At 42.7% G+C, this 24,210-nt stretch overlaps 1 protein-coding gene across 1 annotated transcript; it reads left to right on the forward strand.

The window, feature by feature from the left end:
* Window positions 1-6: 6 nt before the first annotated feature.
* Window positions 7-24,210, forward strand: APCDD1 (APC down-regulated 1). The gene is made up of 5 exons (XM_041399389.1): window positions 7-140; window positions 9,511-9,694; window positions 11,307-11,838; window positions 20,786-21,107; window positions 23,130-24,210. The coding sequence occupies exons 1-5, from the start codon at window positions 83-85 to the stop codon at window positions 23,576-23,578; spliced, it is 1,545 nt and encodes a 514-aa protein (XP_041255323.1). The 5' UTR covers window positions 7-82; the 3' UTR covers window positions 23,579-24,210.

Raw genomic sequence — 24,210 nt, forward strand, 5'->3', positions numbered from 1 at the left:
CGGCGCTGAGGCGCGGGCGGCGCGGCGGGAGTGGCGGCGGCCGGAGCGCAGGAGCGGGCGAGGAGCGCTGCGAGCCGGGGAGATGTCCGCCCCGTACGGCAGCCTCATGCGGTACCTGTTCCCAGCCCTGCTGCTGCACGGTGAGTGCGGTGCCGGCGGCTCCGTCCGCGGGGTGCCCCGAAAAGCGGCTGGGGTGCGGGGGGGCCCCAGAGCCGCCCTGGCGGGGGCAGACGAGCGCGGGTGGGCGCGCTCCGCCGTCGTGGCCGCGGGCACTGGGTCCCGCCTGCCCGGGGCGGAGGATGGGAAGCGAGCAGACCCCGCTGGCTCTGCCTGACCCCCGTGTTAGCGGCACCCCTGAGCGACACGCGTGGTGCGAGCGGCAGCCGCCGGCGTGGGTAAAACCACGCCGAAAGCGCCCCGCTCCCGAGCGTGTGTCGGCGGATTGTGTTGCAGCCTGGGACTCCTTGGATGGAGCAGTTGGTCCGGGCTCCTCACACAAAGTTTCTTTACTCACCGCCGGCAAGAGCCGGCGCTGCCGAACTCCGGCGCGTTTGGCCGAGACACCCTGCGGGGCCCGCGTTCTTCCTCTTATCGGGAAGCGTTTTATGGCGTGGAGATGTTACCTGGGAAGCCTTCGGTAGCAAAGTGTGCCAGCACCGGATCTTGTGCGCAACTAAAATTGTTTTGCTGCAGAGCACAAAAATTCTGTGTGTTATTACACACAGTCCTGCTTTGACAGCCTCTCAGTTTAACCCTGGCCTGACATCTCTCTGAAACTGCACAGTAGGCAAAATTTTAGTGAGAAAAGTCAGCGTATTTAAACTTGAAAGTTCAGCTTGTAAATTCATTTTTAGGCCTTTAAACAGATAACCCATCTTTCCAGAAAGGCAGTGTTCTTCAAGAAAAACTTCTGAAAAGGACGCAGTTTAATGAGCTGCTTAGGTATGTCTAACATTTGGCAGCCAGATTTGAAAAATCTGGGTATGATATCCTTCTGAAAGTGTGACTCAAGCCACTCGGTTACAGCATCATTTTGGAAAGTGTTCCCAGTTCTGAAGTCCTTTATAGCATCCAGTGTCTGTCAGTTAAATTTCTTAGGACTCCAAGCTTAGTCGTAAAAAGAGGAATTTTTTTAACTGTTAGAATGCAAGTGACCTACATGGATTCAATGGGAGATCTGTGAGCTGGGGTTAAGGATTTCAAAGCTATTCCTGGGGTTGATTTTGTGAAGCAGGGATTGTCTCTCTCTGTGTTTGTACAAGTGCTAAGCACACACTATGGTATTTAATAAATAATAAAGAGCACTGGGCTTTTGATGGTATATTTTGTTTAGAGAAAGAAAGAGTAGGAGGCTCTGATCCCCAGGAGGGGGTTTATACTCTTCTCACAGCTCAGCTATGAGATCCGGAGAGCGTAGAAACATGTTTAGCTGAGCCAGACCTGACAGGACGCCAGAGGTGTTCTTTAAACTCTGTGATCTGAGATGTAAAAGTTGAAATGGGAGACTTGAAGTTAGAGGGTAAAGAGAGGAGGTGTAATTGCAGGGTTGGACTCCCTGGCTCATCTGCTTGGAATTACAGAGCAGAGCTGAATGCTGGCTGGAGCAGGAAACAAATCAGGGCCAGTGATCAGATCAAAACAGCAGCTGCCAAAAGAGGATGATGAAGGAAAGTCATCCATTTCTTCCATCTGCAGTTATATTTCACCGAATAATATAAACCAAAGTTCTTGTAGAAAGATACAACTCACTGCCTTGTATATAAAGACAAGTACCTTGGTAATGTAGCAGTTCGCAGTTTGGATCAGAGTTTCAAGAGTTTGGAAACTACTGCCCTCTTACAAAGTGAAAATTTTATCAGTGGCACTGAAAAGTAGCCCATGGACATGTGTTTACCATGTTGGCTTTAACGTGGTCTAGAGCTTTTCTGTCCATGCCATAAAGTCAGTAGAAGCATCCTTCAATCCACAGCTATCCCAAATTGCTAATGTATAAGAATAACCAGCAATCCCAGAGGATTGCAGTGTTAAGCCTCTTTGCAGCATGCAGTGTTTTCTTTCTGGATTTCTATTGCATATGGCAATTTGAGGGTTAAAAGTGAGTGAGTGTGGGTGGGTGGTTGAGGCTTTTTAGGGCTTAAAGCTTTGTGACACAAGTTAAAATATCCTGTAAGGCTAGAGCTTCTGCTTTCATTACATTAAGAAATGCCTGCTTTAATGTCACTGAGTTGAAATTTGGAAAAACTAGTCTTCATTAATCAAAATAAAACCTGTACATGTACAGTGTCACCAAAAAAAAAAAAAAAAAAAAAAAAAACAGGTTTGCAGCTGGAAGTTGTCCATTATCACTGTTTTCTTTCCTTAGACAAAAAGCCACAGAAGTTTCAAATGTCAAACACTAAGATCATTCAACTCCAAAAACCTGAATAATAAGAGCTACGTTCAAGTGGATTCAGAACAAATTTGGATAATTTATTTTGTAAAAATAACTTTTTAATATATAAATACAGATGCTAAAAAATAGTGTATTTCTGATTATGCTACTGTTAGAGTAATGAGTTAGAAACTTTAAAACAATTAGTCGATAACATCATGGAAATGGTACTAATAAAGATGATGAAAACAAGACTGATAGGCTTTTCAGAGCAAAACTGTTTATGCCTTTAAAAGTTCTCTAGCAATGTTGCTTAAGAGTTTTATTTCAAAACTTTTTCAGGAAAATAATAAGTAATGCATCAGGAGATATAAATACCCATAGCCATAGAATGAACATATATTGTGCTCTGTGCTAGGGACATATGTGATCTGTTTCCTCAGTTAAATAATGCATTTCAAAATCTAGAAGACAATAAAAAGATGAGAAGACACACTGCTTAGTGTAAGAGCTGGAGAATTTGCAGGGAGAGTTGGAAGATGGACTAAATTTTATTCACAATTTTGTCAGCGTAAATTCCATTTCACTCATTTTTGTAGCTTGACTGTGGGCTAACAGTCGTAAGATGTTGATGTCATCAACAGAGAGGGCAACTTTTTTGTGCTCTGTAGGGTGTCTGTAGAAAGTTGGTTGGCACACAATGAGGCCCAAAAGTTGCCTCAACCACACTAGAGGCAAATACCTTCAGCTATTCAAGGCAAGGGTAGCATTTCATTAGTGAAGTGATTATTTAGGGCTGATAGAGGGAAGGATTTTATGTTGTGAGTTTGTTTAGCACTGTCTTCACCCAGACACAAGTCCCAGGGCAGTTCTGCCTGAATAAACCCCAGTGCCAAGGTGTGGGTACAGGACGGAGCAGATGCTCTGACAGAGAGCAGATGTTTCTTGCAAAGAGGGCAAGACCAAACTGCCATTGATACTGAACTACACTGACATCCCAGCACTGCACCCGTTCCTGTCAGGGGCAGAGTTCCCACTGCCCTGAAGGAAGATGGACTTTAACCCTTCAGGGTTTCATAAAGAAACCCTCACTCTAGGCAGTGCCATTTCACCTTGTACAGGCAGCAGCAGCCATCCCAATTAAGAACTTCGGCTAAGCAGAGGTTATGGGCTGTGTAACTGCTTGGCTCCTGGTTCTCTGACCTCTTCCAAGAGAGGGCATTAAATAAGGACCAAGCTGTAGGGTAACAGGGTTCCTCTGTGCTGGGCCTGTCAGCTTTGAGGGGGTCATTTTTTAGCTGTCCCATGTAAACATACTTTGGGTCTCTCCTCAGGATCTTCTGTGCTCTGAGCGTTCATTTTGCCTCTCTTCGAAAGCTGCACTTGGAAGCTCTGTGTGCACAAGAGAGGCAACAGATACATGTGAAAGGAAGTCATTGTCCTGTCTGCTTCCCTGGCCATAAAACCCGGCTTTCCTTTCCCAACCCTTTTGTTTGTAGTAGCTAATTTGGGCCCCAGTCTTGCGAGGACTCTTTGAAGTTTCAAGTGCAGGGAAAACACTGGTAAACACAGCTCGTGGCTTGGTAACAGGACAGTATATTCTCCATGGCAATTATGTAAGCTTGCACTGGAGCTAAAAGCCTGTCATAGGCATTATCTGACACTATCCCACATCAAGAAAGAGCATGATCCAAATGTCTATTTATTTAATTGTGCAGGGCAACTGCCCAGATAAGGAGAGCTATAAAGTTAATCCAGCCAATTATTCTTTATCTGTTGTAAGGTTTTTCCAGTTGCAGACAAGTTCTAACTTGAAAAGAGATTGCTGCAGGAGTAAAGCATGAATGTTAAAATGTTTCTGTCAGAGATGAAGCCATTCCTTATTTTGAACTTATGCTATCACTTGAGGTTGTTTTACTTCATAATAAAATGTTGTTCTTCTGTATTTACATCACTAGATGTTAAAAAAAAAAAAAAAAAGTTAAGTGGTTCCTACTGAGCAATCCCGGTCTAAATCCAGGTTTGAATCCTACTCTGAGGTAACGTCTCTTCAACTATCTAGCAAAGGATGAACCTGCTGAACACCTGGTAACTTTGAGACTGGTTTAAAGCACTACACTTGGAATTGTTCAAAGCTGTGGTTTAGATTCTGAGGTAGAGACATTCATTAAACTGATAAAATCTAAGCAGTTTAAGATTATTTGCCTTCTACTTTAGCAGTCTGGCATAGCTGTGAACAGAATTTGGCCTAGGTGTTCAGGCACAAATTAAATTAAAACTTTCTGTGTTCAAGCAAACTCTACGTATTATCTTTGTTGCAATTGCACAGTATTTGCATGCCATTTTTCAGAAAACCAAAACATTCATTCTAGCAGCTTGCAGTTTTTTGCAAAAATGTTGGCAGAGAGCTTTGTCATAACCATTTTTAAAACATCTTTGGGTAAGAGGCTGCCAACAGATTGCCCTTTTAAGATTTGTATTTTACTCGCAGCTATGTGCAGAAATCTTTGAAGAACTTGAAAGTAACCTATCTTCCCTTAACAATTATTTTTATCTTGGATGGTTGTTCCCACATCAGATACAGGTTTATAGGTGAACATGAGAGCCTGAAGCCCTCTGTCTGGTGTGGTGCATGCTCCTATCCACGTCTTACTGGCACGGCAGTGGTACAGACCTCCACTTTCCCACTCAGATGGATGTTGGATCCTGCCCCTGTAAAGTGTGATCTGAGATCACAGACCCTCAAAGATGTGTGTGATCTCTGAGGGTCTGGGCAGGGATCCCCAGTGAGCTGTAGCCCTCTTATACTGTATTCAGTTAGTTTCAAGCTAAAGCTGTATCACTGCTAGGGCTTGATTTTGAAAGGGAAGCTGGATATCAGCTCATCATAACATGCTTTTGTTTTGCCACCTGGTATTTCAGGTGAATTCTGGAATTTTCCTTTTCCTTTTGGACTTGCTCTTTTGTGAAAACAAATTCTGTGGGGTGCGGGATACAATCATACCAATCTCTGGATGTGGTGCAGCTAAAGTGAGAGCCAACCACAGGCTTCACAAAATTATTGTTATTGGTCTCATGCAAAGATTTTTTTGTTTGTTGGTTTGAATTCTGTCACACTTTTGAGTAGTAACACAGTGGGTGGATTTGGGGTTTATATCTTTTGACAAGTGGGTAATATTCCTTCATAACACACAAAAATTCAAACAGTCAATCAGAGAGAGAGTCTGAAATATTCTCAGTTGGGTCTGAGATACTCAGTCATGGAGACACTGAAACCTACCATCTGTCAATGCTGTAGAGAATAGCAGACTTGGATCTCTCTGAATGAAGGTAATGGCTCCAACTATGTTGCAACTGCATCTACTATCCAAAGTGGGCTTCTAAAGAGTCATTGAATTCTTTTCCCAGTTTTGTGAATGCATGTTTTAACCTTGAGCCTTTCCAGCAATGTGTCATTTAACATGGCCAAATGGATCTTTTAAAATAAGTGAATCATCCCTGCAGTTCCTCAGTTTTGCAGAACACCTCTTGTGCACTGCCAAGGGTGGAGCAGGGGGGCACTGCACTGCCTCTGAGCACCTGCTGTGAAGAAAAACACAGAAGGTGGTGTTTGATTTACTGTTCTGTGTGGGAAGCATATCACTGGTCTCAGTGTTTGACCTGCAGATGGTACAAGGGGAAGTTACATCTCCTTTGTGTGGCAGCTGTATCTACAGCCATATGTCAGTAACTACAGAAGTGTTGAAATTACTTCTTTGTAAGGAAGAAGTTTGCACTAAATTATTTCCTTGCTCCAGCATGGCAAACATAGGTAAAGGTCCCATTGCTGTCTCTTAATTTGATTCTGTATTTCATATGCTGATATTCTGGTCCTTAGCATTATTGAGAGCAGCCCCAAGGACGAAGACTTGGAGGTGTTGCTTGATGAGAAGCTCAATATGTGCGCTCAGAGCCCAGAAAGCCAAACATCCCAGGCTGCATCCAAAGCAGGGTGGGCAGCAGGGCAAAGCAGGGGATTCTGTCCCTCTGCTCTGCTCTGGGGAGATCCCACTTCAAATACTGTGTCCCATTCTGGTGTCCCCAGCATAAGAAGCACACGGACATGCTGGAGCAAGTCCAAAGGAGGCCATGAAGACACTCACAGGGCTGGAGCACCTTTCCTGTGACAACAGGCTGATAGAGCTGGGGTTGTTCATCCTGCAGGAGAGAAGGCTCTGGGGAAACCTTAGAGCATCTTCCAGTACCTAAAGAGATCCTGCAAGAGAGCTGGAGAAGGACTTTTTACAAAGGCATATAGTGGTAGGACAAGGGGAGCAGCTTTAAACTGAAAGAAGGCAGGTTTAGGTTAGATCTAAATCTAATCCTTTCTTTCTTTAGGAAGAAAGTCTTTACTGTGAGGGTAATGAGGCAGTGAAACAAGTTGCCTAGGAAAGCTGTGGATGCCTCATCCCTGGAAGTGTTCAAGGCCAGGATGGATGGGGCCTTGACCAGTCTGGTCCTGTGAAAGGTGTCCCTGCCCATGGTTAGGGGGAAGTGGAACTGGATAATTTTTAATGTCTCTTCCAACCCAAACCATTCTGTGTGTGTGTTTTCTACATCTCTCCCTGTGTCTCTGCAGTCTTCATTATGTTCTCATGCCTCTCTTGATTACCTGAATTTGTTCTTACCTTCATTTTTCACAGTTGGATGGATAGAGTCCCAAACAAATACCCTTTTTCCTCTAGGCCTGTCAATGCAAATCTACCTTCTATTCCCTAGCTGCAGTTTATCATTTGCAAGTTGCAGACAGAGCTACACTCATGTGACATGGAGAGCTGAGACCCAACTGCTTCTGAGCTGTATCAAAGAAGACACTGTATAATACCGCATAAAGTTTGACTCCTTTTCAAAAACTTCTTCTTTTCATTATTTCCTTCAGGAAATAATTGGGAATGTCTGATGTGGTTACTGCATTTTTTTTGTTGATATGTGCACGTGTGTCCTCCCAAAGAAGGATTTTTGCTTGAAGAAATTAAATCCCCAATTATGTCTAAATAAATAAATCATTTCTAAATGCATCTATACTCATGAGTCATATGACATGAACTAGGCAAAATGCAACTGCATAAAAGCAAGAGGTATAATAAATATACATTGAAAATAGCCAGTTGAACAATTTCAAGACCTTCTTCTGATGGCAAATTTCAGATGTTTAACAAGTTCAAAAAGAAATGCGAATTTTCAAAGTATTTTTCAGTGTGAGATAATTTGTGTGCAGGAGACACCATGTTGAAAGATAGCACTGGTGGCTACAACATCTGCCATGCTCCTTGCATGGACATGAAGCACAGACCCAACCTAGTCAATCCTGCCTGTCCAAGGATGTAGTCAATTCTAGCAGAGTATCACCCTGTCATGGCTATACCATTTCTGGCTGCAGAATGGGAGTTGTTTGGTGCTAGCATGAGTGACTCTGCTCAGCAATGTAGAAATACCTGAGAACTCTCTTACTTCCAGAAAGGGAGAAATACTGAACCCCTGAAATCAGGCTTCTGTAGGGGCGTCTCAGCCAGTGTGCTCAAATATCAAAGTATCCCTTGTATTTATTACCCTATAGAAAGCAAGGCCATAAATTCTCAATCACACTGAAGAATTGTTTGTAACCTGCAACATAACAAAGCTATCAGATTTTCCTGAAAAGATTTTGTGAGCTTGTATTCATTAATCTCATTAAATCCTGGTGTTGTTCAACGGCGAGCACTGTTTAGGTTAAGGTATTTATTGTATTCTTTCTGACCATTTTTTACCCTGTCTCCTGAACAAGTCTTTGCTTCTGTTTAGTTGAGGAATGGCTGGTTTTAAATGGCTGACGTGTATTTATAATTTTGGCAATGCCATTTTCCCAGGTGTTATCCAAGTTTCTTCCAGAAGATCTAAGACCTAGCCAACGTAATGAATCACCTTTTTTTGTTGTTGTTGTTGTTTTTGTTTTGTTTTGGTTTGGGGTTTTTTGTTTTGTTTTGTTTTAAATAGGAAATGGGAAAGGCTTAAGAAAGTGTCTACCTAACACTAGGCATGTGCCCAAATGTCAGATGGGGCCTGGGGCATAAAGCACAGGATCCTGTACTGGGTGGCTCTCACTGGTGATCCCCAACAGCCTCATTTCTTATCCAGGTCAGCTGAGAAGGCAGCAGAAAATATGGGGTTGAATACAGTGAGACATCCCTTTCCTGAGATGGCTGCCCCAACTTCCCAGGCACTCAAACAGCCCCTCCACCCCACCCCTTATCCATTTTGTAGCCCTCTGGTGCTCAAATTCCTTCTGGCAATGTAATACAGTTTCCAACACATTATGTAAGGTTCATGTTTGTCACCTTTTAACCCCTAGATGTGGGGTTTTCTTTTGATCCATGTTTTTCCAACATATCTAAGGCTATGTCTTTTTAAAAGAGTAAAGGCACATTCCTTTTGAAGCTATGTATTCATTTTGTTCAATTAATATTGTGTAGAGAGCATGCTGGTAGATTTTGTATGCATACATTACTAGAAACCAAAATTACTGTGTGCTGGAGATAAAGTTAGCTTTTGAAATTCCTTTTCGCCTTTAAAATAAAAATAGAAGTATCTGCCTTTAATTGACCACCTCAGTCATCACAGAGGCTTCCTGTGTGCAGAGGCTTTGCTTTTAATATCTGTTTTCCCTTGACTTTAAAGAGTAGTCTTTATTTGCAAGTTTATTATAGAAGCGTTCAAATTAGAGGTGGGCTGAAACCGCAGAGTTTGTGTCCGGATCTGGACTCAACTTTCTGAAAGTTTGAAAGTCTAGGTTTCTGACCAGAGATTACAGAGGTGTCTATAAAGTTCAGTTTCAGAGCCACATCTCCTGGGTGTGGAAACACAGCACTTCAGTTCAAGCTCTTTTCCCCAGTTTATTTCATAAATTTATTTAGTGGATTATGAGTGGTGTGATAGAAAGGAAGAGCTTCCCATTATTTTTTTTTGTTTGTTTTCATATGAGAAAATAAATGTAAACAGTATTTGCCCAGACACATAACAATGTGAACAAGTGTCATTCAACACAAGATGGCCACAATGTCCTTTATCACATTGAATCCCTACTCAGCAGGGTCTCATGATGTAATTTACACTTTCTGTCACAGGGCTGGGAGAAGGTTCTGCTCTTCTTCACCCGGACAGCAGGACCCACCCTCGGTCCTTGGAGAAGAGTGCCTGGAGGGCTTTCAAGGAGTCACAGTGCCATCACATGCTGAAACACCTTCACAATGGAGCCCGGATCACCGTACAGATGCCTCCCAATATTGAGGGCCACTGGGTCTCTACTGGGTAAGGAAAGATAAAACAAGAAGCTTGGGATGGGGAAGAGAAGATGGTAAAAAAACAGAGAAGGAAGGATGAATATTCCCACTTTCAGCAGCAGAAATATTTTTTTTAATATGGTGATGCTCTAAATTCCAGATGCTCTCTATATGTTTATGCATAAAAGGAGAAGGAGCAGCATTATGTACATTAAAATAGCATGCCATAAACTGTCTTGATTAATCAATTTGTTGTCTGGATTTTAAACAGCATGCTGTGAAATGTCTTTAAATCTCTCTGAATAGGAAGGAGCCTACCAAGCTGCCAAAATGGATGCTCATTCAAACATAACATTGTACTATATTTGTCTCCATGCATTAGATCCATTGAATGGGTCCTTGTTTTCAGAACATGGGTCTAGCATAGATTTTATTAGCAAAAGAAATTAAGAAGCTGTATTTCACTAGTTCTGTTACTCTTTATACCTGATGACTTGTGTTTCAGAGAGCTGTTTTGCTTTCTGTGTCTTGGCAGGCAATATTCACATGCTCATTGGAAGTGACTTGTAGTAGGAAAGACTGTGTTTTTTTAACAGAAAGGAGTGTATTTCAGGATGAGAGGAAATGGTCTCAAGTTACACCAGGGGAGGTTTAGATTAGATATTAAGAAAAATTTCTTCACTGTAAGCATGGTCAGGCATTGGAATGGGCTGCCTGGGGAAGTGGTAGAGTTAACATCTCTGGAAGTGTTCAAAAGACATGTGGATGTGGCACTTGGGATGTGGCCTGGTGGTGGACACTGTGGTGCTGGTTAATGGCTGGACTCAATGGTCTTAGTGGTCTTTCCCAACCTTAACAATTCTACAGTTCTGTTTATATTAAGCAGTGTAGAGGTGACAAGGGGAACAAGTTTGAAGGCACAGAAGTGCTTTCTACAGGAAGTGGAATTTAACTGCCATTTACACTTCCAGCGGAAAAAAAAGGGGGCGGGGGGGGGTCATTGGGAAGAAAGAGAAAGAACTGACAGAACCTGAATATTTCATGGTCCAAATTCAAGCCAAGTAGAAGTTTTGCATTAACAATCAGAAGTTTGCATTAACTGCCCCCCCTGTTGAATTTTTGAGTGGAAAAGCTCAGGATATCATCCTGCATATCCATAGCAGACCAGAGGTTATGCAGTTACACAGAGAAGCTTCTAGAGCAGCTTATAAGCCAGCTCTTTTTGCTGTTCCCTGCACATATGACGTTTCACTTTCTGATGTTATCAGTCATTCTGCTAAATCTACCGTGCAAAAGAGAGCAATAGATGTTTAATAAGCTGCTACTATTTTCAACAAAGAATTGAGTCACATGGTGGTCCCTAGTCAAAAGGCAAAAGCAAAACACAATTCAAAGTATTTAAGCCTACAAGATAAAGCCTTTAGATATGATCACCATGAAGCAGTGTATTAACAGCAGCAGAGGGAATTGTTGGATAATTGGCAAGCCACAGATGCCTAGTTCCTATTTACTCTTATTCCTGCTGGAGGGATTTAAGCACCCAGGTGTCTCTGTGGACCCATGTGGGTCATGTTGCCCGTAGTATACAGGACGTGCCACCTTGCTAAAATTTTGTTTCCACACCTTCCTTCCTCCCACAGCTGCGAAGTTAGAGCGGGCCCAGAGTTCATCACAAGATCTTACAGGTTCTACCACAACAACACCTTCAAGGCCTATCAGTTCTACTACGGTGGCAATCGCTGCATGAACCCCATCTACACCTTAGTCATACGCGGCAAAATTCGCCTCCGGCAGGCGTCCTGGATCATCCGCGGCGGCACCGAGGCCGACTATCAGCTCCGCAACGTACAAATCATATGCCACAATGAAGCAGTAGCCAAAAAACTAAGTGAGTTGGTGAACCAGACGTGTCCTGGATTTGTCCCAGAAGATAGTCCCTGGGAGCAGGATGTGAGCTATGATTTGCTGAGAGAAGAGAACGGCTGTGAATGCACCAAAGCTCTGAATTTTGCCATGCACGAGCTCCAGCTGATCCGTGTGGAGAAGCAGTACCTGCACCACAATTTAGACCACCTTGTGGAGGAGCTGTTCCTCGGAGACATTCACACTGATGCTACTCAGAGGAGGTACTATCGGCCCTCTAGTTACCAACCTCCTCTTCAAAATGCCAAGGTACGTGTGTGGGGGTTTGCATGTGTCCTCTTTTTAAGATATTGCTGACAAAACCCAAGTCACTCAGTTCTTCTAAGTGCACTGATGTAACCTAAAATCTACATTTGCTTCTAATACAGGGGGTTGATTACAGCCATAATTAACAGAAGATAACAGAACTTACTTTGCGAGAATAGTAACTTTGCTGCGGTTTATGTGACTGCAAAAATGCAAAAAAAGAAATTTCGTTACGTAAACTCAATAAAGGCCTCTCTGAAGATGGAATCAGAGACTTGTAGGCAGAAGTGGGAGTAGTTGGCTGGGACCATGGCTCTAGGCTAGCAGCTGAGAGGAAGGTTTCATATAGAACTGAGATGGCAGAAGAGGGACAGGCATCAGTGGATACTTCTATAGCTGTGGGGAGGAACCAGGGAGAGACGAAATCAAATATGAATATCAGCATGTGGAAGTTGGGTGATCCATAACCTGAAGAGGAGACAAGGAAATTGGAAGGTAAACACATGGAAGGGGCAGCATGAAGGGACAAAAACTGATGGACTGCACAGGTCATGGATCCAGACATAGGCACACACATTAATGAAATGAAAAACAGGTGAATTTTGAATGGGGCTCTAATTCCATTTGATAATTCAGATTTCAAAGGGGCCTCATAGTGCCCTCAGCTTCATCAGGGATTGATCAACCCATAGTAAGCTAAATAAAACTCGAACAGGAAGCACAGACACTGATGGCCTGTAGCAGGAAGGCTGTTATAGATCTTTCCTGGTGACATTTCAAAGGCAGGCAGCAATTGGAACCACATTGCCAGGAGCTGCTGCCATCAGTGTGCTCCAGCTGGGCATTGCCACAGCATCACTTCCAGCTAATGGGTTATCACCATTTTTAATCATCTCATCACAAATGGTTCAAAAATCAGTTACAGCTTATCAGCAATAGCAGGAAACACAGCATTATGTGATCTGCCTTTAATTGCTTTGTAGCCTGGCCTAAGGATCATTTTAATCCACAGTCAACTGTTTTGCTTTATGAAAACTTTATGAAAACTGCTGTAATGTCTGTCATTCTTATGCTGTCTTCAAGTTACCAAGGACAAATTTGAATTTTCTTTTTAAATTTACCTTCCCAAAATAGAGAGTTTCAGCAGCAGAAGATGTACCACAGCACATCCTCTGCAAAATTTTGGTTTTCTTTAATTAACCACATCATCTTTCCCTTTACTGATTTGGGTGTGGGGATTGTTTGCTAGATCTCTTCCTTGCAGGTATCTGTAGATAGAAATTATCAGACACCAGCTATATTGTATCTGTTCTAGAAAACATTGTAGATCTTTTTCCAACCGCTTGAAACAGAGACGAAATCTTGATTTAAACCACTGTAGCTGAATATTTTTTCTGGTCTGATCTAGGTGTCTTATTCTGGGCTGATATATAAGATAGTAAATGCCTGCACTTCCACCTTGTAGTAATTTCATTACAGTCAGAGCAGTCAGATGTACTTTCAGACAGCTTTAGAAAATTAAGATTGTTGTCCAGGCCTGCTGTAATTTTAGGTAATGATTTTTCTGCCTCCGTGTTCTGCTACGGTAGCATCCCTTTTTCTCTCTAAAATACAGTGGCTCTAAAATACAATATTCAAATTTTAGGGACCAAATTCTGCGTAAGAGAGGTGTGTTTTTGAGACAGGCTAGCTAAGAGAAGCTGGACCTGCTGGTACTAGGCTTTCAGCGTGATATAAATAGCAATACCATAAAAAATGCTTCAGCTTCAGCTTTGCTTCAGCTGCCATGAAGGATTCCAGGATGTGGGTTTGTTGGTTTGCACCTAAGCATGAAGATCCCTATACCAGCAGGTTCTCAACAGGCACTCTGACCTACTGTTTGCCAAATGCAGGAAGAATAGTAACAGAAGTGCTTTTTTTTCTTGAAGTCCAGGCAAACATACCATTGAAAGGTTATAACCCTTCCTTTTTGAACTCTTTTCCTTTTTTAATTGTTGCTCCACTGGGACCCAGCTGAAAATGAGTTTAAATGCTAAACTGAGTTTAAAACTACAAGTCACAGACTCCTCTGGAAACTGGACACCATGAATAAATAGAAACGTTAAATCAACTTGTTTTTTTAAGGTTTCTACAGTCATACCAAGAGGTTGGGGTGGCCAGGAAATTGCTTCTGAAGTGAATCAGGTGTATTGTGTGGAATCTTTCATTTAAGGCTTTTTTCATTTCCTTTTTATTTATTTATATTTTAGACCCATAAAGGCCTGACTAAAATAAGTTAAGAGGATTCACATTTTGAGTCAAATTTATAGTTAAGCCTCTGTATAGAAGAAAGTTCCACCCAGCCCAAGAGTTTACACAGCCTGTAAGTTGGATGTGGTAGCCACATTCATTACTTATGTGGTTGAAATGAACGGTAATTAAAAACAAATGATTGCTGGATATGTTAGGAATGCCAAAGCCACACGATCAGGACTTTAAACAAATAGAATTGGACCTTTTCCAAATTCCTGCAGCGATTTCACCACGGGATGGTAAATCAAAAGGGCTGTCCAAAAACCAGACAGCTTTATGCTGAGCTACAAATCTGAATAAATTCACAGATTACTGTATCTCAAGTGTTCATATAGAATCAGGGAGCTTATAAAAACATATAATATGTCATCTCTTAAGGCTTTACGAATTCTCTTAGATAAGAACATACCTTAAACAAATTCCTCTGGTAAAATATATGGAAGTTCTTGAGTGCAGATGATGAATTGGTCACTATATAGATTTATCTTGGCTGTTTTCTAACCTGGCTCAAGATACTAGTTGGGACTGGCTGATGAATGGAGATGAACATCTTTGATGTCTCTTGACGTTGCAAGTTTATCGAGTGATTCGGGCTATCACACATGGAGCTTCTTCAGCCAGCATGAGAGAGCACATGGCTGGGAAGGGCAGGATGGGGGAACTGCTTGGCCATCATCACATATATTACACAAGATGTTCCCAACTGGGACAACACCAAGGAGGCTGCCTGGTTAGCTGTAATATCACAAAGGTATATGGGGACTTGTGGCATGAAGGACGACTTGAATGCAGTACTCGTTCTCTGTGCAGGACAGAAAATGTCTTCAGAAACGTCTGCTCTAAACTACAGAAAACGTGTATAATAGCAGTACTGGGAGATTTATTTCACAAGTAATTGCCTCAGCAATATTGCTTTGTAAACAAAGAACTCCTTGTGCTGTTTTATCATGTGACAGAGTAACTGGAAATATCAGAGCAGGACTGTGATGACCGGTCATTCTGGTTAGATCATTACTTAGGAATAAGGCTGACGTGGTCTGGAACATCACAAGAAACTTAAAAAGCGCTAGGATAACCTTCACTCTTTGTCATGCTCAATCAGTTGCTGGACACACTCTTTCAGTAAGATGTTTTCCCTTTAAAATGTGACTCCAATGAATCAATTCTCTATTACAGCTTTATTTACCTCTGGGACCTGACTTCCAGCAGCACCTGGAATTTGCAGTTGATATAGATTCAATGTATGGAGAGAGACTGGTGCTTGGGCTTTCCTTTAGCCAAGAAAGACCAAAGTGTGCAGGGTTTTCTGTGCTTTCCAAAAATTTGAGTCTTCATCTCTTTGAAACACAGTGACTTCATCTCTAGGGGAATGCTATGTACTTGTGAAGCTCCCAGGGAAATGCAGTCGTAAGTTAATAAATAGATGTTAAACATGTGGAGCGCCTCAGAGAAATATGCAAAACTCAAATAAAAAGTATAATTTTGGCAGACAAAACTCCTTTGTTGCCCAAGTAGTGCCACTAGACTTCTAGATTAAGGCAACACTTGAAGGGTGCCTTTTGTCCATTATTACTGGAAAAGGAGTCTTGGTTAAGAAAATTATGAGGGGAAGCAAGGTAGGAATATTCAGAAGAATGCTCAAGTGGGTTAATTCCAGGTTTATGAACAATAACAGTGTGTGGTGCCCTACAGAGATGAGGAAGCAAGCAGCTTTTAGCTGAGGTTGGCCCTTGCCATGCTCGGCAGCGCTGTCAGCTGTAGCCCTGTGCCTTTGAAGGTGCCACATCTTTACTTACCACTGTCTGCTCTGCAGCTGCAGGAAAAGCCTGCCACAACTCAAATGCAGCACCAGGGATCAAAATTTACTATTTAGCCTAGCCCAGGCCTTCAGGTCAACTCAGCATATGTATCTAAACTACTGACACCTTCCTTACAGTTGGCATCTAACACAGTGGCTTCATCTTTTGTAAAAGGGCAGGGAAGACTCAGTGGTAATATTTTATGGTTTAGAGGGCTAGATAGGATGCTGTTTAAGGGCATAACAAATACGTAAGGCAGCTTTATTTGGAAATACTTTACTGTTGAAAATGGACATTCAAGCTGTCCCTTCGGGTTTTCCAGGAATTTTTTTTGTTAATACTTCATAAAACATTCATGTCACCATAATTTAGTATCATTTTAATGGGACAGATGACATGCAAGCTCATTCATCTGAGAAGTCTGGTTTTCTCTTTTTTCTTGTCTTTTGCCCACGCTAAAATCATTTATACCAGAAAAGAACAACCAGAAGACTTTTGCATTTTATATTGGTTTTGTTCATTTCAGTTTTATGCAGGGTTGTGCAACAGAATCAACACCATAGATCAGACAGTTGTGTAATGGTAGTGCCTTGAGATTCCTTCACTATCTTTCCCTTCATAAGAGCAGTTAATAAAAACCATTCCTCAATATCTTAGAATATATGGTATGGCATTTGCAGATAAATCTGAGCATATCTCCACCCTCCTTCCTGCTTGCAGCACCTCTGTTCCCCACCAAAAGAAATATCCATCTGACAACTCTGCAAAGGAGTTACCGCTCTCTCCAGCATCTTACTTGCCTCAAGATTTTTAATTAAAGTTCTAAATCTTCGTTTTTCTTCATTCCATTTGGCAGGCTGCGTTATAACTGTGTCAGCCGTACTTGTCAACTCCCTAGAGCCAGGCTAATGCACATTAGTCAACTCAGCTTCATATGAGGTCATGCAAAGCCTGCAAATTATCACTTTTGTACTGGAGAGAATTTGTGGTCGTTTTTTAAAGTGTTGTCTTGATCTGCAGTTATCTACAGTGATGGAGGAGAGAGCCTGATACTATCCTGAGCAATTCATAAATGTGTCCTTCCTGTGGACTTGGCTCCTTGGCAATGTGAAGCAAAGCCATCCAACTATTTTTGTTGAGCTGGAAGCTTTCCTTGAATTGATGTTCTCCCAAGAATTTCCATTTATACTCATCCTGGGAGCACTAGTTACAAACACTAACACCTGGTACTGTGATTCTTTGGGTGGTGAGGTTTAAAGCATCCTGACCAGGCCTGACTCATTCCAGTCCCACCGAGTCCTGCCCGTGACACGTGGTATTCGGAAGGTGTGCAAGGCCATAGCTGAGTGTGGCTGCTGTCTCCCCTCCTCTTCAGCACTTCCCCTCACAGTAATACATGCATTCACACGGCAGGGGTTTCTTACCCCAGCTTTTGTGGCTGTTGGCCCCTACCATATCCCAGGATTATGGTTATATCTGTACTGCACACACAGTTCAAGCCTGAGCCCGTGCTTGAGGAAATCCGATGCCTGGTCCCTCATCTCATGTCTCCCCACAACAAGGATATGCTGGGTACAACATGACAGAGCCAGTCACATGCTATGTGGCATAGTCAGTGTCAGATAATTAGTCTTAGGCAGCCATAGAATTCCACAGAACTTAAGAAAAAATTAAATTGTGCTGGGAGGGTTTAGGTTTCTGACTATCTATAGCAGTTGGGAAAAAGATGAAGGAACCTCATCTTTGTTTGCTTTTTTTAATTGGAATCCCCCTTGCTTGGCTTCCAGAGCTCTCTGGCCTTATTACCACTTCAGCTGAGACAGCAGGACAGAGTGATAAGACAAAATGGTGACGGGAATTTTTAGATCCTAAGCTATTTTCTCCCCAGCTACAGGAATTGAGTTTTCAGCCAGAGATTCAGGCTTGTTTTGGCACACATGGCTTTGTGGATTACTTCAGAAATTGGCTTTAAAGAAACACCTGGAAGGATGAGGAATGTTGTCACTATGGCTTTGGCACTGCGGAGCTGCAAGGAACCACCCATCATGGGAAGGAATCTTCCAGCTATTTTAGAGCCCAGTCCTTCTAGCAAGGCCCCACTATTAAAAATACTGCACTGTGCACCTAAGATAATCAAAACACAGAACCGATGTTCATCCTGTCCTGTGCTTGTTTTATTGCTTTTTAGTTTATGTCATGCCCCAGTGAGCTTTTTATTAGAGAGTTCTTAATCCTGTTTGGACTCAAACGTCCCCTGTCTCTGTTCCCTATTTTGTTTGAATGCCTGTTTTTAGAAAATAATCTTTCCCTGAAACACACGGAAAGGGAGTGATTTGCAAAGCCTCAGATAGTGTAATTAAGAGCCAAGAGCAGCTGACCTAAAAAAGCAAGAGCGAAATATACAGTCAATTGTTAAACATAAATTACTCCATAATTAAGTCAAATTGCCTCATAATAGAACTAGCTTTGCTTTTTCCCTTGCCCATTACTTGGGCAAAAAATCATACTGAGGGAGTTTATACGTGGCATATTCTTCCACTAAGAAGTTTATAACTTTGTGAAAGATAATATCACAGCAAAAAGGTTTATGTGGGCTTAGATTCAAATGCTGGCCTGAAGAAAGCAATGGATTCAGAGTACATCCAGTGAGGGGCTGGAGCCAGCTGGTGTCTCACAGCTGTGAAAGGGATGTTTCTGCTTCCTCCGTCACCACCCCAACCTTTCCCTGCTGCACTCGCAGTTCGATGCAAAAAGTTTCTGGTTACCTCAGCCCCTTCATTTGGGCACACCGTCAGTGACTAGAAGACATCAGGATGGATATTCCTCAGCAGCCCAACTGGCCAGACCCTCAGAGGTGCAAAGCCTTCAGAATCAGAAGGGCTGCACAGAGCTACAGTAGTTCAGGACCACAGTCTAAGAGCTAGGTGATCTGCAGACAACTAATAGAGAGTTAACAGGGACCTTCCTCGAGTTTGCCAAAGGGGTCACCTCTGCTCACAGTGTAATGGTGGCCAGCGGTGACCAAAAAAGAAAACAGGCTGAGTTGTTGTTTGGTTCTCTTCAGATTTTGAACAAGGGCAACAGAAATCACTGGTTCCCAGGTTCAATTGCCTTGGCTCACAAACTGTTTTTGGAGGATGGACTCCTGGGAGGAAAATGTGAATATAAACCAAACCACTGTACTGCTCTGCCAGGGTCTCCTCTGGGAGATGATAGAAGCTTTCAAATTCATTTCAGGAGAGAAGGGACTGTAGCAGAAATTCTCTCCTACTATTGATGGGTTCAACTTATATAAGCTATTTTTAGTTTTATAGCACTGTCTTTTTCTTGCTTTCTGGCTTCACTTTATGTGAGTGGGGCAATCACAGCCATAAAGTTACTGTCATCAGTGCCCTTAATGTGTCAGGGAACATTGCAGCCAGTCTGCCCCATGGCAGGACAGAAATGTGTGGTTAAAAGGCACTGGCATCTTCATCTCCAGAAAAAAAAAAAAAACCAAAAAAAAAAAAAAAAACCAAAAAAAAAACCAAAAAACCACAACATTATTTCTATTACAATTGAAAGATATTTTTTGTAGGTATATCTGCACTAACTTCACCAGTTGCAGTTAAATTACTCAATTAAGTGTTCTTTGTATTTCACTGAGGTACTAACCTGGCTTGCAGAATTTAGCTGAAAAAAACATATCTTAAAATTTGGTAACAAGCTCCACAGTGGGAAAGGACTACATCTACTTTAAGAGCATGTCAGCACATGTGGTCTCCAGAAAACCATGTGTTTAGGGGTGGAAAGACCCTCGGGAGGTCACCAAGTCCAACCTCCTTCCTCCTCAGAGCAGGGCTGTTGGCCAGCAGTGGTTCAGATCAACCAACACAGATCCTGTGCTTTCATCTCTCAAGGACTCTCCTCGATCCTTCCTGGAGAGAGGGAGACACACAGGTTAGGTTACTCACATCCACCACATTCAAGCTGTGAGGTGTTTTCCTGAGGTGCATCGAGTTAAGAGCTAAAGCTCAACATGCAGTCATCTGGGAGATTTACAGAAATAGTTTTTCTACGTACACTTTTCCAGCCCTCTTTTCTGAGGCCTCTTTGAGTACCCTCTGTAACATAAATGCTCATATTCACTGCTCTTACTTTAAAGTCCACATGAGCTGCTATGAAGTCAGCATTTCTCCACTCACTGCCTTCAGCTCCAGCTCACTTTAGCGGTGACATTCACTCAATCTTCATTAGTGCCCTGAATTCCTCCAATAAAATGACTGTAGGTAGCTTTAGAGAACAACTTACAACACCCACAATATATTTCTTTTACACATATTAAACAGGGTTTATATTTGCCCCGTCCCAGACCAGATAGTCATCCGAAGTCTTTTCACCAATAGGAAATCAATGAAATGGCTGCAGTTCTATGTCCCTAGGACGCAGAATAATGGTCTATGCAAAGTAGCTATAAATGGTGTTGCTCTGGAGGTGGAAGCCTCAGCCTGAAATTTCTCCACTCCTGCCACAGACTTGGAGCCTGCAGACCACTTCTAAGACACCCCAGATACTCTTTTGGGGCCAGGGTAAATTGCCATCTGCCATCTTCTTGTATGATTTGAAGGATAAAGTCAGCCTTTTCTGGATCCTGAACTAAAATATTAATTTCAGATAAATGCAGACAAGGGAATTAATTTCTTACATGCTCCTCTGCTGTGCAGTCTTACAAATACAAAACCAAACAGTACCACTAACAAGATCAGAAATGACAATGCATTCCTTAAAATGTGGAGCTGGTGTCACTTCAGCATGAAGTGGCTGGCCTGATGCATTGCCCAGGTGATGCCTACTGAGGGTTTCTCTCTGCTTTGTTTCAGAACCACGACCACATGTGCATCGCCTGCAGGATCATCTACCGCTCGGATGAGCACCACCCACCCATCCTGCCTCCCAAGGCAGACCTGACCATCGGGCTGCACGGAGAGTGGGTGAGCCAGCGCTGTGAGGTGCGGCCGGAGGTGCTCTTCCTGACTCGGCACTTCATCTTCCACGACAACAACAACACCTGGGAGGGCCACTACTACCACTACTCCGACCCCATCTGCAAGCACCCCACCTTCACCATCTATGCCAAGGGGCGCTACAGCCGGGGAGTCCACTCGTCCAAAGTCATGGGTGGCACGGAGTTTGTGTTCAAAGGTAGAGTTGCTTAATACAGTGGGGAGGAATGTAGTTATGGACCAGTGCAGTTTGCTTATAATGATTTTGTTGCTGATGATTTCATTCTGGGATTTGCAGGAGTTCGTAATTTCTTGGGAAGTTTGCAGGCATTGTGGGAATGCCCAGCCAAACTATACAGCTGCATGGCACTTCACACCGCTGAAGCAATACTCATTTGAGACAGAGGTCTTTAAGTTCTTATACTTTTCTTAAGTATAAGAAAATAAGTCTCCACATTACTTAGTGATCGTGAAGTCCAGTGGCCAGATGTCAAGCCTCTAAGAGAAGTGGTTAGATCTGTGTCCTAGGGCTCCTTCAGTAGAGAGACAAAAGCATCTTCAGAAGGCATTTCAGATCTGAAGTGGTATAAATAATTTTCTGTGGAAGGCAGATGCAGCAGCATGCATCTTTTCATGTGCTCCCAAGGGGCTCTCAAGCAAATAAGAGTGTCCCTAAAGACAGTTCTGATTAAAGATGCCAGAGCAAAGACAAAATGCATCCAACCCAAACCCATGGGGTACTTTGGAAAGCAGCTCTCCGTGGTGACACCACCCATGGCTGAGAAGCTTTCTCATGCAAACAGCCCCATGGAACCTTGCTTAAAAAGAGCTCAGGGGCCTGAGCCACTCACACAAGCAAACATCTCCAAAACACAACATCCCACCACGGCACCAGCCCCAGCGGAGCCTCTGGTAGCCTCAAGCCCTCTTTAGGCTCTTCTCCTTATTTCAGTTACCACATTAGAAGTGTAAAGCATCACGCATGGGTCTAATTTAGAAAAGTGTCCAACTAGAATAATTTATTTATCTGAGATTTTTTTGTAGGAGATGGGAGATACCCTTGCCTGTCAGAACTTTGGCTCTTTAGAGCTGCGTGTGCAGCATGTCCCAGCTCAGCTCCTGGCATGAAATCCAGTTTGCATTTCTGGTTTATGTTGTGCCAACGTACCTTACAGATCAAGGTCACTAATTTGGCTTAGGTGAAACTTTTAGGTTCAATTTCTATAAATTACTTTTTACTCCAGCTAGAGTAAATAATGTGAATTGCAGAGCCATAGAGTCAAATGGCTGTTTATAAAAGCTCAGGAAAAGCTCACAACAAATCTTACTATAAAATGATCTGCAAGAGAATTTGGGATTTTGGTATGTTGGGAGGCATGAGGGATGGTTATTTGCTTCTGTTTCGGTCAGCACCAATCCATTCAGATCCCCTTTTCTTGATGCACAATGTCAAACACACACCAGGAAAAATCTCTATTCCGCTTCTGCAGGCTCATTCATTTTGGCTTTTCTCAACTTTAACTTGGCTGGAAAATGAAACTTTATATGCCTTAAACTCCTTTGAAATACAAGCAGGTTAGAACTAAAGAAGCTGCAGCAGTTCTACATTTGATACAGCAAGCTGCAGCCAATGTTGAGAGATGAGAAAAAACATCTTTCTGTAGGTCATCTATATTTTATAATTCATGCAAAAAAGGACAGGTAATATAGGATGATAGTGCAACTGTGCTGTTTTACAGATTTCCCAGTGGAAACTAATTATTTTATTAGGTTTACAGGGTAGCTAGCAAATGTTAAGAAATGATGAAAAATATGATAAATGCTTCACTTACGAATTAATACAGACAGTAATAAAACATGAGCAAAGTTTTATTGTTTCCTCTTTTCCTTATCTCCTAGTATAACCAACCAGGCTTTATCTGTAAAGGATTGTCTGGAATTTATGAAAAGCTCTGCTTAATCTCTGGCTGAGATACGTGGCCATCAGGCTTTCTTCAACTGAGTTGGAGGGGGGTTTTTCTTTGCAAAAAGCAAGTTTTGCACAGACAAAGACATAGAATGATACTCCTAGATTTGCTGGCCAAACCTGTAATGTGAAAAACTAGTCTAAGATGGAACAAGGGGAGACATTTTTGATTTAACAGGTGTGCCCCAATCTGCATGTTGGCTTTGCTTTTGTTTTTGTCCCTCTGCTAACAGTTCTCCTCTTCCTCTCTCACAGTGAATCACATGAAGGTCACTCCCATGGATATATCCACAGCCTCGCTGCTCAATGTCTTCAACGGGAATGAGTGTGGAGCACAGGGATCCTGGCAGGTTGGGGTTCAGCAGGACGTCACCCACACGAACGGCTGCATCGCGCTCGGCATCCGCCTACCTCACACCGAGTACGAAATCTTCAAGATGGAGCAGGATGCCTGGGGCAGGTACCTGCTCTACAATGGCCAGAGACCGAGCGACGGCTCCAGCCCCGACCGACCCGAGAAAAGAGCCACTTCCTACCAGATGCCTTTAATTCAGTGCGCCTCATCAGTACCCAGATCTGAAGAGTCACCCGAGGAGAATAAAATCAGGCTGTATAGCAGCAGGGCACCGGAAAAATATCCCAGCACCCCAGCTCTTGCTTTGTTGTTTATTTGTACTGTGTCATATTGGGACATCCTCAGCTAGAAGCGAGGAAAACTTATTTTTCATGACTACAAAGCCAGGATTCCACCAGACTGGGGGTTGTTTTTCTTCAGACAGAAAAGGACATTTATTTTCTTGATGCACTTGAATGCCTGAGAACTGTTGTTCTTTTCCTTACTTCCCTCTTCCTCCTCGAATCCCGAACGGCACTCGTTTGATGTTTGTGCTTTGAACTTCATCCAGTCTGATCCCTAGCCTGACACGACTGCACAAAAGTAATTGCACTTTAGGACTGCAGACTTCTGGGGGGAGGGAGGGGGTCTCCCTTTTTTTTATTTTTTTTAACTGCCGGGATGAACTCTATGATCCTGCTTCAGTCATCTCTGCCTTCTTACTGTTGTGGTACTCTTATCCCCAAAGCCTGATTTCTCATCAGAATTTAGCTCTGGGGAAGGGCTCAGTGTTGTGCCAGTACTGTGATAGCAGCTTCCCCCTCTGACTTCACAGCTCTGATGTAGATATGTATATAAGGAGGAAACCCACAAAGATTTATCTTGCCATTATCTCACAGCTCATAATACAGAAAGAATCAGCAAATCAACAGCCCTCTGTTCAAAAAGTGCTAAATGGTTGATACCCCTAATTAAAAAAAAAAAATACTCAGAGTAATTTAA

Source organism: Onychostruthus taczanowskii, unplaced genomic scaffold, assembly GCF_017590055.1.
Source record: "Onychostruthus taczanowskii isolate IOZ18803 unplaced genomic scaffold, ASM1759005v1 scaffold16, whole genome shotgun sequence".
NCBI classification, from domain to species: Eukaryota; Metazoa; Chordata; class Aves; order Passeriformes; family Passeridae; genus Onychostruthus; species Onychostruthus taczanowskii.

Bases quoted from the DNA above. Each gene is read 5' to 3' on its own strand.
- APCDD1 (XM_041399389.1), top strand. From the start codon at position 83: ATGTCCGCCCCGTACGGCAGCCTCATGCGGTACCTGTTCCCAGCCCTG. The intron at 11,839-20,785 runs GTACGTGTGTGG...GCTTTGTTTCAG, and splicing joins CTCCTCTTCAAAATGCCAAG to AACCACGACCACATGTGCAT. The intron at 21,108-23,129 runs GTAGAGTTGCTT...CCTCTCTCACAG, and splicing joins CACGGAGTTTGTGTTCAAAG to TGAATCACATGAAGGTCACT.